General features: G+C 37.9%; 1 protein-coding gene across 6 annotated transcripts in view; it reads right to left on the bottom strand.

Annotated features, from left to right (window-relative positions):
- The window catches only part of TRA2A (transformer 2 alpha homolog), a 29,382-nt gene extending 17,159 nt beyond the window's left edge, over positions 1 to 12,223 (bottom strand). The window contains exons 1-2 of one of the 6 annotated variants that reach the window (XM_053609104.1): positions 11,980 to 12,223; positions 197 to 330 (exon numbers count right to left, since the gene is read on the bottom strand). In XM_053609104.1, coding sequence (XP_053465079.1) covers positions 197 to 330; positions 11,980 to 12,015 — 170 coding nt within the window. In that variant the 5' untranslated portion in view covers positions 12,016 to 12,223. Of the gene's footprint in view, positions 1 to 196; positions 5,372 to 11,392; positions 11,483 to 11,979 lie in introns of those variants that run through there. The other 5 variants (XM_053609105.1, XM_053609107.1, XM_053609108.1 and 2 more) reach the window with 5 other exon arrangements.
- Between the last annotated feature and the right edge of the window lie 522 nt (positions 12,224 to 12,745).

The following is a 12,745-nucleotide window of genomic DNA, read 5'->3' as shown; positions in this document are numbered from 1 at the left end:
AAACTGCTAGGATTACAGGTATGAGGCACTGCACCTGGCCAATTATTCATTTTTATTTTTTAACTCTGAAGTCTGAGGAACACTACTTTCTGATTTTGAGTCTTTGGTCAAATTTCTACACAAAATAACGGCCAACAACTCCCTCTGTTGTTAAAAACCCAAGAACATTTAAGTACATTATTTTAAACACACTTACCTGGATTTTGATCTTGATCGAGAATGGGATTCAGAGTGTTTCGAAACCCTTGATGGACTACGAGATCCTGACCTGCTCTCCGATTTTACACGAGCAGGAGTTCCCGTTGGAGATTTTGACTGAGAGCGAGACTCCTAACAAAGAAGACAGTATTACAAATGGCACTGGTCACGTAGATGCCTAACACCTAACATTTAAAGTACCGTAATTATTTATATTGATTGCTCCTGAAAAACAAATGGTTAGGCAACACCCTCCAGAAAAAAATTTCAGCTCATTAATAACCCATCGTTAATACTGCTAACTGTCCTCAATAATTCCCTACTTGCACCAGATCACCAATTCTCTATTAACTAAGTAATCATGCAAATTCATCTACAACTTGATCATACAGACACTGGAACATAAACCATACATTTACTTAACCTAGGACCCATTCATTCTTCCAGATTCTTTTAATTCTACTTCACTCTTGCTTTCTACTTCTCTTCATTCTTCATTGAGTTTTTCATTTTTCATACTTCGTGTATTCTTCCCCAATTCAAACAATTCAAAATAGCCTTAAAAAAATATTCAAGTGCTTCTATCTGACCAATCTTCTGTTCAATTTTTTCCCCCATTCAATTTTAATTTTCTGATCTTTAATACTTTTCATTAGCCTTCTTTTATCTTGATTTATCTTCCACATTCTTGGAAAAAACTCTTCAATTTCTTCACGAACATTAACCTTAATGGAAAAAGAACATTTAGTATATTTAAGCACGTGGGGATTATAAAACTCTGCTGGAGTTCAGAATGTTATCTACCAAATGGAAAAGCCAGCAGGTAAAGTGCAAATAACTACTTTATTTTTAAAAAACCAATTTTATAGTCTTTAAAATTGTTTAAAAGTCTAGTTTCTAACAGAGTTCACTGAATTTCTCTAAATGTTTTTTTACCATACTCTTCACCCTCCTCCCGTTTCATATTTCATTCTAGTTCCTAAAATGTAAACAATTTTAATATATTTAATTCAAATATAAATCTAACATTAACTATAGTTCCCCCCCATCTAAATGTTAAATTTCCTCTATAATTTGGAGATTCTTAAAATAAGCTCTTACTAAGTCATGCTAAGAAATTAATATACAGTTGAAGCAAAACATTCCAGGCTGAAATATTTGTACACACCTATCTGAACTGGTACATTATAGCATACACTCCAAAGCTAAAAAAAAAAAGGTAAAATTTACTACACCTTCTCCCAATTTTGTTTGATCACTATCTTTCCTCACTCTGACTTAACCAGAAATAATCTGTTCTGAAGACAAACAAGCATACTGAAAAAACCAAGGGAAAGAAGAAAATTCTTACAAGAAAATTCCCCTTGGCTTAATTCCTGAAATAATGCATTTTTGCTAAAAATAATGCATTTTGCTAAAAATTCTCTATTATCCACAAAACATCACAATGTCCAAGTCACAAAATTCATATCATGATCTTTATCTTTGATATACCTCTTTTGTTCGTAGTTTATGTATTTTATACATTTAATGTATTCTTGTACTTCCCTCAGTTATTATATCCTGTATCAGAAAACTGACTAGTTTCTGAAAAAGCTAAATGAGTAAAAGCTTTCCAAATAATATAATTTATAACTGATTTAAAGTTTGTGTAGGTGTTTTGAGACAGAGTCTTATTCTGCTGCCCAGGCTAGAGAGCCTAGCTCACAGCAACCTCGAACTGGGTTCAAGTGATCTTCCTACCTTAGCCTCCACAATGCCCAGCTAATTTTTTTATTTTTAGTAGAGATGGAGTCTAGGTCTTGCTCAGGCTGGTCTTGAACACCTGAAGCTCAAGGGGTCCTCCCACTTTGGCATCCCACAGTGCTAGGACTACATGCAGAAACCACCACACCAAAAGCTTGTTTTTTAATTTGACAGATATAATTATGATCAAAACAGGATGCACCATTTAAGCCTTGATTATTACTGTAAATAATTATCCACTTTCACATCAATTTTCATTTACGCATAATACTATTGCACAACTTTTAAAAACACCTTTCCTTCTTCTTTTTTTTTTTTTGGAGACAGAGTCTCACTATATTGCCCTCGGTAGAGTGCTGTAACGTCACAGCTCACAGCAACCTCAAACTCTCAGGCTTAAGCAATTCTCTTGCCTCAGCCTCCCAAGTAGCTGGGACTACAGGCGCCTGACACAACACCCAGCTATTTTTTTGGTTGTAGTTCTCATTGTTGTTTGGCAGGCCCAGGCCAGGTTCAAACCCACCATTTCCAGTGTATGTGGCTGGTGCTCTAGCCGCTGAGCTATAGGCGCTGAGCCTAAAAACATCCTTAAGACTTCCTTTACTTCAAGTTTACTATCAAAAGACTTACCAAGAACTGTACTAATGCCACTAGGTCTAAACAAAGATGAAAATAAAACTGAAATACACAGCTACCTTTCTGTCCAATACCAAACACTCCCATTTAGCTATCTAGAGTAAGTCTTTCACTATACCTCAGATAACCCTTAAAAATTCCTTGCTGGATGACTGAAGCACACAGAGCAATTTGGGGTTTTTCTTTCATTGAAACTCTATAAAAGCAGCATATTCACTATGAAAAACACAAAAAGGTATTGCTAATTTGCTTGAAATTTAAGTTTCACAGGGTGGTTCATTAAACTGATAAGAACACCCTCCCCCCTTTGGCTTTCCCTTCTATAAAACAGACCCTCTGGCATAATGTTCATTTATGCTACTGTTGAATAGCAGTAGCTAAAACATTATCTATGAACACCACAACAACTTTTGTTAAACGCACATATAAGAAGGCTTTACTCTGTAAAAGGAAAACCTTTAATTATACTAGGTATAGAAATAAAAAAAAAAATCTTAAAATAAATAAGGTAAATTGGTAGTATCTTTAAATAAACCGCAGTTCTGTAGTAGTAACGGAGAGTTAAGGTATGATAGCATGTCTTTTTTTCTGAAAGCTATCAGCATATTTTAAAAGAAGCTTAGCTTTTTACTATCAAAGGTCTTACAACAAATGCCTAACCTCTTTTGTCTTTCTTCTCTTTTCATCTGAGGAAACTCTAAATCTGAATACATTTCTTCATGAAATCGTCCAAGGTTAAAAGTCCTCTCAACTAATTCCTAGTTACAACATTGCTCCTATTATTTTAACTTCTAGAAACAATCTAGAGACTTTCTTAAAAGTCAATAACTATTAGTAAACTCAACCAAAAGAAGAAAACTATCAAGTACAAAATAAACTTACATCTCTTTTTGTTTTTTTTTTGCAGTTTTTGGCCGGGGCTGGGTTTGAACTCACCACCTCTGGCATATGGGGCTGGCACCCTACCCCTTTGAGCCACAGGCGCCTCCCTAAACTTACATCTTTATAGAAATATTTTTACCATAACACTATCATTTTAGAGTAACTTTTTTCTCAAAAACTGTTACCGAAAATGTCATTTTCACTAGACTGCATTAAAATAAGAAGTCCTTTATGGAGGGCAAATGCTAGACAATATACTTTTCTATAACTTGTCTTCATTTTCAAATAATTTTAATTCTTTTCAAAGAAATTCATAAAACTGTTCAGAATTTGGAAGCTGAATTAAAATTACAAACAGAAAGACAATTAAATGCTGGGAAGAAGTGGTGTCTGCCCTGTTTTACTATACTACCTGTTCTTAAAGGAAGTCTCTTAGATCCAACAACCATTAAAAACACATATTGCCTAGTTGAAATAGGCCATTATTCAGTAATTTGTATCACAGATTTTTTTTTTTTTTGTGATAGTCTCGCTTAGTCGCCCTGGGGTTGAGTGCCATGACATCATAGCTCACAGCAACCTCAAACTCTTGGGCTCAAGTGATCCTCTTGCCTCAGCCTTCTAGGTAGCTGGGACTGCAGGTACCTGCCACAATGCCTGGCTATTTTTAGAGACAGGGTCTCACTCCGGCTCAGGCTGTTCCCACGCTGGCCTCCCAGAGTGCTAGGATTATAGGTGTGAGCCACTTCGCCCGGCCCATCTTACAGATTTTTATAAGAAATCTTTAATAGTTCTCCAGTCTACCTTATATGCTATAAACCTGAAGCCAGGCACAACACAACCTGCTTAAACAGGTTTTATCTACTACTAGTGTTTATCTACTACTTTGTTTTTAACTACTCTTTATTATCAAGATACTTCTGGTGGTGGGTGAAGGATACAGCCAAAAATAAAAAGGAAGATGCTAACTATGACCTCTAAGAAAACTATTACAGTATATCCAACATAAGCCATCTAAAAACCATCTTTCTGTGTATTTTACACATTGTAAATAACTACAATAACCATGTACTGTTCTTTTAATCAGAAAAAAGGTTGTTTTATATATACGCACGTTGTAGAACAATTCCTTCAACAATCTATAATTGCAGTCTTTTTTTTTTTTTTTTTTGAGACAGAGCCTCAAGCTATCACCCTGAGTAGATTGCCCTGTTGTCACAGCTCACAGCAACCTCCAACTCCTGAGCGTAAGCGATTCTCTTGCCTTAGCCTCCCAAGTATCTGGGACTACAGGCACCCGCCACAATGCCTGGCTATTTTTTGGTTGTAGTTGTCACTGTTTGGCAGGCCCGGGCCGGATTAGAACCCGCCAACTCTGGTGTTATGTGGCTGGCACCTTAGCCGCTTGAGCTACAGGCGCCACCCAATTGCAGTTTTTTTTTTTTTTTAAGAGACAGAGTCTCACTTTGTAGCCCTTGGTATAGTGCTGTGGCATCACAGCTCACAGCAACCTCCAGCCCTTGGGCTTAGGTGATTCTCTTGCCTCAGCCTTCCGAGAAGCTGGGACTACAGGCATCTGCCACAACATTCGGCTATTTTGTTGTTGTTGTTGCAGTTTGGCTGGGGCCAGGTTTGAACCTGCCACCCTCAGTATATGGGGCTGGCGCCCTACTCACTGAGACAGAGGTGCCGCCCCAATTGCAGTCTTTTAATAAGGCCTGTTATCATATCATAGTTAGAAGAAAAACAAACACAATATACACTCTTAGTACCTAATACTCATTAAAATTAACACATAAACTAATATAAAATGCTACACTGTAGCCCATTCTAATAATAAGGCCAAGCAAATTCTATGCCAGGTAATAGTGCCAAATTTATACATATAAGTTTATGAGTATGGTTACAAATAGTGTGAGTAAAGCAAATTTACTCAAAATATATTTTCGGGCGGCGCCTGTGGCTCAAGGAGTAGGGCACCGGTCCCGTATGCCAGAGGTTGGCGGGTTCAAACCCAGCCCCGGCCAAAAACCACAAAAAAACAAAAAACAAAAAACAAAATATATTTTCCTAAAAACTTATAAAACTGAAACTGTATTTCCATGGAAATATACTAGTGTATTTATGTAAATTATCTATCTCCAAAGTGGGGAGAATGTAATCGAATTACCCAATTATCTTATAATATTTGGTGTACCAAAAAAAAAAAAAAAAAATTGGTGTACTAAGAATTTCATTCTTGAAAAATGTGCAAGAAACTATTTACTCAATTTCAATGTACAAAAAAATAAGCTTCTGCTTCCTCCTTCTTGGGTATGATAGGACACTTTTTTTTTTTTGAGACAGAGCCTCAAGCTGTTGCCCTGGGTAGAGTGCTGTGGCATCACAGCTCACAGCAACCTCCAACTCCTGAGCTCAAGTGATTCTCCTGCCTCTGCCTCCTAAGTAGCTGGGACTATAGGCGCCGGCCACAATGCCCGGCTACTTTTTTGTTGCAGCCGTCATTGTTGTTTGGTGGGTCCAGGCTAGAATTGAACCCACCCGCTTAGGTGTATGTGGCTGGTGCCTTAGCCACTTGAGCCACAGGCGCCGAGCTGGACACTTTTTTTTGGAGACAGAGTCTCAAGCTGTCACCCTGGGTAGAGTGCCGTGGTGTCGCAGCTCACAGCAACCTCAAACTCTTGGGCTTAAGCAATTCTCTCGCCTCAGTCTCCTAAGTAGTTGGGACTACAGGTACCCACCACAACGCCCGGCTATTTTCTTGTTGCAGTTGTCACTGTTGTTTAGCTGGCCTGGGCTGGGTTCGAATCTGCCAGCGCCCTACCCACTGAGCTATGGGTGCTGCTCTGATAGGGCACTTCTTTTACAAACACTCCCAGTCTCTTAACTGTTAAATGCTATTAGAGCAAGCCTTTAAAAAAGAAAATACCAATTGGCCATAGTATTAGCTAATTTTAAACAATACCACATGTCCCAAAGGTTGCCATACATACACAGGAAAATGGGAAATTATAGCTAAAGGTACCTTTCTTCACAAAACAGTCATTGAAAAGTTTCATGAAATATTTCTCTATATGCTGATATATAAAATACTAAAAATATAAAATATGAGTTGATAATTTTCCTATGCATTGCGACCTTTGGGGCACTCTGTAATTTTCTTTCCTTTGAGGCCATACCTCAATGATTCCTGTCTGTAAAGGTTCAAAGTTATTATAATACTCTATGTCTGTATATTTTCTAAAGTGCGGAATAATTTTGGGAACTTTTATCACAAAGAAATTGATTTAGTGACTGCACTATACAAGCAAAAAAAATCATGCCACAATTGTTTGTTTATAAGGTCTAAAATGGTTTAGCTATATTAAAAGCTGGTAAATAGCAACTAAAACCAAACTAAGAACCTGTTACAGCATTCTCTGCTTATGCTCTCGTCTTCTGATGTCAAGAGTACTTCAGGATTTTGGGTAAGATGACAGGGCCCTGGTTTCAAGGAAAAGTATTATCTTTCTTCTACCTCCTATCCATCAGGCCTACTCGCTCATACCTTTACTGAATATTACCTGACAATAAGGATTATGCACAATTATATATGAAAGTAAATTTAAAAAGGAAAACTACACTTCCTTTTACTATCCTCTCAAATTTTCTGTAGTGTTTACAATCTTTTCCTCATCTGATTGGTACTATTTTCCCTGCTCTACTGTCCTGCTGTATCTACTAGAACATACGAACTACTAACAATCAGTATTAATTCAATTAATTAGTTTGTTGACTATACACCTTTTACAAAGGCCCCAGAGTTAGTTATTTGATGCCTGAGTACCCAATGATACTATTAAGGAGAAAATTTTCAATCATCTGGAAAGTACTAGGAAAACCACTATGCTGATTATCATGCCATTTCATACTTGTTATCCTACTTGAGTTACACTCAAACAAGCAAAAAAATAAAGGTCACTTACAAAATTAAGCCTATAGACTTCATTTTAAATGACCCTCATCCCTAAATATTTAAATCCTTTGACGTTCTTTTAGGTCTCAAGGTTCTTTATTCTCACTTTAGAAATAATATAAAGTATAACCATCTATGACCTCTGTAAATTAGTTACACACTGTGAGAATAATTACATGCACTGCTCACTTTTCAAAATCCTGCCTTCTACTTAGATTCCACTGAGCAAATTAGCACCCTTCAGTGAAAAGAATCTCTAATATAAAAAAATTTGAGCTTAAGGTGTTCAAATTCTCTGCTTAAATGACAGAAAAACAATAAAAATATTAAAATTAGATGATAGTACTTAATTTTAGGAAAAGAAATTAAACCCAAGACAAATATGACTTTCTCATTTAATACTACCCTACAAGAAAGAAACTTTACCCTTTTGTAAGAGGGTGAGAAATATGAAATTAAATTGCTCTAGAAGCTGAACAAGTCTTTTTAAAGTGCTATGACATCTCTCACATTATTTTAAAATTTCATTAACAAATTTAAAGCCCAATTTAAAAGTTTTTCCTTTTTAAAAAAAGAGATGTTACCAAGCAGGATTTTGTATGAAGTAGTAAAAATAGCTTCACACAAATTTTACTTCCAAATCCACTTTTATCATTTAATAAACTTCATATAATTAGAAGTCTCTTGAAAATATTCTAGCTATCAAAAAGCCAGAACCCTGAAAAGGAGATGAGAATTATCTTTCTTCTTCAACCGTGCCACAAAACACAAATAATTGTGAAATTACAAGAAAGACCGCTGAACAATAAAGAATCATTAATTAGCCTTTGTTATAAACACTGGGCTACTGTCTGAAGAAAAAAAAAAGCACATTTTTTTCTTAGTTTTAAAAAATTTATAGTGGGGAAATCAAGTAAAAATGATATGAAAGGCTTAATTCCCATTTCCCTTATATTCTAGTAAGGGCACTAAAATTTTGTGACATCAAAATCCTTGTTTTAGTTGAAGCTGAATGAAGTAAACAAGTCATTATTTTTATGAAGATGACATGCAAAGCCACAGCTCTAGAGTGACAACCTCAGTCCTAGTTCCAGATGACATTTCCACTTAAAATGTTTGTTAACATGATATACATGTTCCAAGGCAACTGTTTTGTTTGAGACAGTCTCACTTTGTGGCCCCCAGTAGAGTGCTGTTGTGTCACAGCTAACAGCAACCTCAAACCCTTGGGCTCAAGCAATTCTCCTGCTTCAGCCTCCAAGTAGCTGAGACTACAGGGGCCGGCCACAACACCCCGCTATTTTTAAAGATGGGGTATCACTCTTGCTCAGGTGGCAAGAAAACTGTTTTAATGAACCCTATTTAATGGCACCATTATTTTCCTGGACCCCCTTCAAATTATTCATTCTTTTTATTTTTCCTATGGCTACAAGTCGTCTTTGTTTTTTTTATTTTTTACTTTTTAAGTTTTTACTTACGTTTTTTAATTGACAGATAAAATTGTATGTATCTACCACGTACATGTTTTTTAAATTTTTTAATTTTTTTTAAATTTCAGGTTGATGTGAGGGTACAAACAACCAAGTTCCTTCATTCTTTATACCTTGCTGTTGTCTTGTTCAGACCAGATTTTTTCATAATTTCCTTAAGTGCTTCCTGCTGCCCTGCTTTGGTCTTTTGCTAACATTGCTTTTATCATGTCCCTTCCACAATTAAGAATTCATAGATAGCTCCTTACAGTTTATTGGATTAAATCCAAACCTCTAAATTCAGCATTGAAACCCCTCCATTACCTGACAGGAAATTTTGTCAAAGTTCACCTTTCACTATTCCCCCATAACCTCATTGTCACACCCATACAATCAATATTCATCCATTCCCCTAATTGTGAGATCTAGTGAAAGGTTTACATCTTAGGAAAAAACTTCCTGTTCTTCTAGTCCACAAAACTACTCAGCCTCATTTTCTGAATTCCTTATTAATTCTACCATACAGAACTTGATTATATACTTACTTTTACTCTTATTTGAACGGTCAGTCATCTCAGGTTAAACTCCAAGTTCCCTCTTCCTCAAGAACACTTACTAAAAAGGCAGTCAATGTTCTATCACTGAGTTTCACCTTGGGTTACTAATAACAGAATTTAGACAATTATATTTCCTTTCCTCAAGTTCTTTTTAGTCTCTAATGGAAAATTAAGCTTCGGTTACTGCTTTTTATAAACTCCTAATGGTCCTGAGAGACTATGGTATAGTGTACTTACTTTATTTGTACACAAACACTTCTGATAACCCCACCATTTGAACCTATGTTTCCCCTAATTTTAGTCAAAAAAAATTAGTAACTATTTAAACATGTCAACACCATCATTTGGAAGTCCTTTCTTGAGCCTAAGTGGTCATTAGATGTCTTAGACACAAATATAAGGACAAGTTGTATCATACATATGAAATTTACCTGGTGAGCAGATTAAAACAAAAAAGGGACACCTCCAGAAAAGCTTCTAGCATGCTTCTAATTTTTTCTTTAACCAATTACAAATAAAGACAGTTACCTCAACCTAAAAAATTAAACTACAAAACTAAAAAGACATAACATATAAGACTGGAAGAATTAATTATTTAATCAACTGAGTTGATTTACACTTGGGTACACTTGGTTACCACTCGTGAAAAAATATTTTGTATGACCGCAAAGAGCATAAGAGAGCCCTTTATTTCTAGTAAATAAATTGCTAGTGCCTACATACATTTCAGATTAAAAGTGGGTACCAATCTCACATATTACTTTCTTAGGTGGGTAAGGTGATGATATCTAGAACTCCTTTCCTTGACTTGATGATAAATTTAATAACTAAAGGTAACATGGTCCCAGTAATAGATGGCTCTTCACCACCCTGCAAACTAAACCAGAACAAAAGAAAAATTTCTGTATGAAAGTTAATCGAAGGAAAGATGAATGTGCAGTAAAATTTCTTCCCATAACTACCTATCATTTTCAAAACCAGCAGTAGTTTATACAACTACCACCAAATATCTTCATGGCATGATTTTATCAAGTTCTACTGGGAAAAATCAATATACCATCTTAAAAAATGGGCAGGTTCACCTATTCTTTTCCATGCCCCAAATTTGAGGCCAAAAAATCCAAAGAAGTTAAAGGTGGCTATTTTGTTTCTAACCTATTGTTCTAAATCTCTTTCCGCAGAAAGAACTAAAATCTAAAGTGACCTTCTAATTTGACTGTCTGGTTCCAGGTGTTTATATAATGAACTTCCAAAACGGACAAAAATCATTCCCTCCAGCACGTCCTAACAATTGTTTTTAGTTGTTTTCCTTAGTGATTAGAATAAATATCAAACAGCAGCCTGTTTGAACCTGTTATCGGGGCTTTTGTTTTCTTTTCAGGGTTTCACACAAACTCACTTCCACTCATTCCCACTAACTAGGGTAACTTTGGAAATAGAACTCATTGATAAATGTTCCAGTACATTTAAGCTGGGGGATAACGTTATTCTTTGTGATGTTTATATTCATCCGATCCTAAATAATGAAAACCTCCTTCTGACCCCTTTTTACTGAAGGATGGAAGAGGACCTGTTAATTTTCAGGTATCCCTTTGAGTTAGAGAACAGTATAAGCTGACTAGTTATTTTTCAAATATGAGCCATGAAATCTGTTCAGTTATCTAAGATTAAAGATACATTGAAGATGCCTTTTTTTGTTGTTTTTTACCATAAAGACTTATAAAGGACTGGTCAGTTTTTAGATGAAAGGTCATAGGAAAGAAAAGCATTAGAGGTTGAGATATGAAGAGAAAAAACCTAACACGAAGGAATTAGAAAAATAAGGCGTTATAGCATTCATTTTGAAGTGAAAGTAGAAGGGACATTAAGGGAAAGGGCTCCTTGCGCAGTTTTCCCCTCACAGCTCTCGTCTTAAGAACGCTTAAGGGTCGGTGCGGTCGTTGACTAACCACTTCATTAGGCTCGTCCCACCTTCAACCTCAAGGCTTTCGCCTTTATAGACGCAACGCTGCCGGTTCCAACAGAGACGCGGCCGCTCACTGCAATAGAGAGCCAAGGAGACACAGGCCCCAGCTAGTCCCACGCCAGCTTCTCCCGCCCGGAAAACAGCCCCGCACACTTTCGACCCAAAGACCCTCTACGGTGCGCGGGGTCGCCAGAAATGCCACCGCAGGAAGCACCTACCACTATCCGGCCGGAGGGGAACTCCCTGCCGCCGCCTCCTCCCGCCCCATCGCGGCTGGGACCCGCACCTCGGAACAGACACCGAAGGGGTGGGGGAAGGGAATAGGACTCAGGAGTCCAGGTTAGCCGTCAGCCTCCAGAACAAGAGGGAGGGATGTTATCCGTAGTGTTTGGGGAAGGAATAGAACCCAGAAGCCATCTTGGGATGTGAGGAAGCAATCGCGATGGCTCCAGAGGTTGCTCCCCGCGGGCCCTCGCAGGACTCCCCGCAACCCCGCCCGACCGCGCGTGTCCCGGTTAAACCCCGAGCATCGGGCCGCCGCCTAGACGGCTCCCGCAGCTTTGTACTCACTCTGCCCTCGAAGTTGTTCTCCTCTACATCACTCATGTCGGCCAGGCGCTCCCCCAGAACTAAATAAGAGACGAGTCTCGGCTCGAGGGCCGATGGCCTAATCAACCCGCTGACTGGACCGTGGGGAGGAGAAAAGAGTCGGCAACAACGGCCGCTCCGCTTCACTCCCGCTCGGTCGCAGGCTCCGGCAAAATGGCGCCGGCGCCGCCAGAAACCTTCTGGCCTTCTCAATGCGCTACGTAAAGGGGGCGGTCTTCTCTGTGACGTCACGAGGCCCCGCCTCCCGGGAGGCTTTGTGGCGGCTGCCTGTAGAGCGCGCGAGTGGCTTGTGTTCTACCCCGATGCCTTGGAAACGCCGCCCTAGCTTTGACCTCCAAACTTCGGGTTCTTGTCTAAAGCGTAAACCCATTTGAAGATTTTGAGTCACCAGATGAGCTTTTATTAACATTAGCCTTTCAAAGTATTGTTCAACAAGGTTCTGACATAAGAGAATAGAAAAAACTGGAAGCGTGTATATATAATAACCTTTTGTTTTTCTTTTCCGCAGGCTATATGATACTTCAACACTTGCCCTTTGAAATGAAGAAGCAATACATGCACAGATAAGATTATAATGAAAAAACACAAGTCCTGTCACATCCCTCTCTGCTTTCAATCTCCCTATCTCTTCCAATTTTCTCATTATCTTCGTGATACCATCTCTACCTTTATCATGATGTCACCTATAACATCCATGTAATAATATTTTATTGTATTTTCTTATTTA

The sequence above is a fragment of the Nycticebus coucang genome, chromosome 11 (genome assembly GCF_027406575.1).
Source record: "Nycticebus coucang isolate mNycCou1 chromosome 11, mNycCou1.pri, whole genome shotgun sequence".
Lineage (NCBI taxonomy): Eukaryota > Metazoa > Chordata > Mammalia > Primates > Lorisidae > Nycticebus > Nycticebus coucang.
The sequence above is the reverse complement of the archived record's forward strand: the minus strand, read 5'-3'. Positions and strand labels throughout refer to the sequence as shown.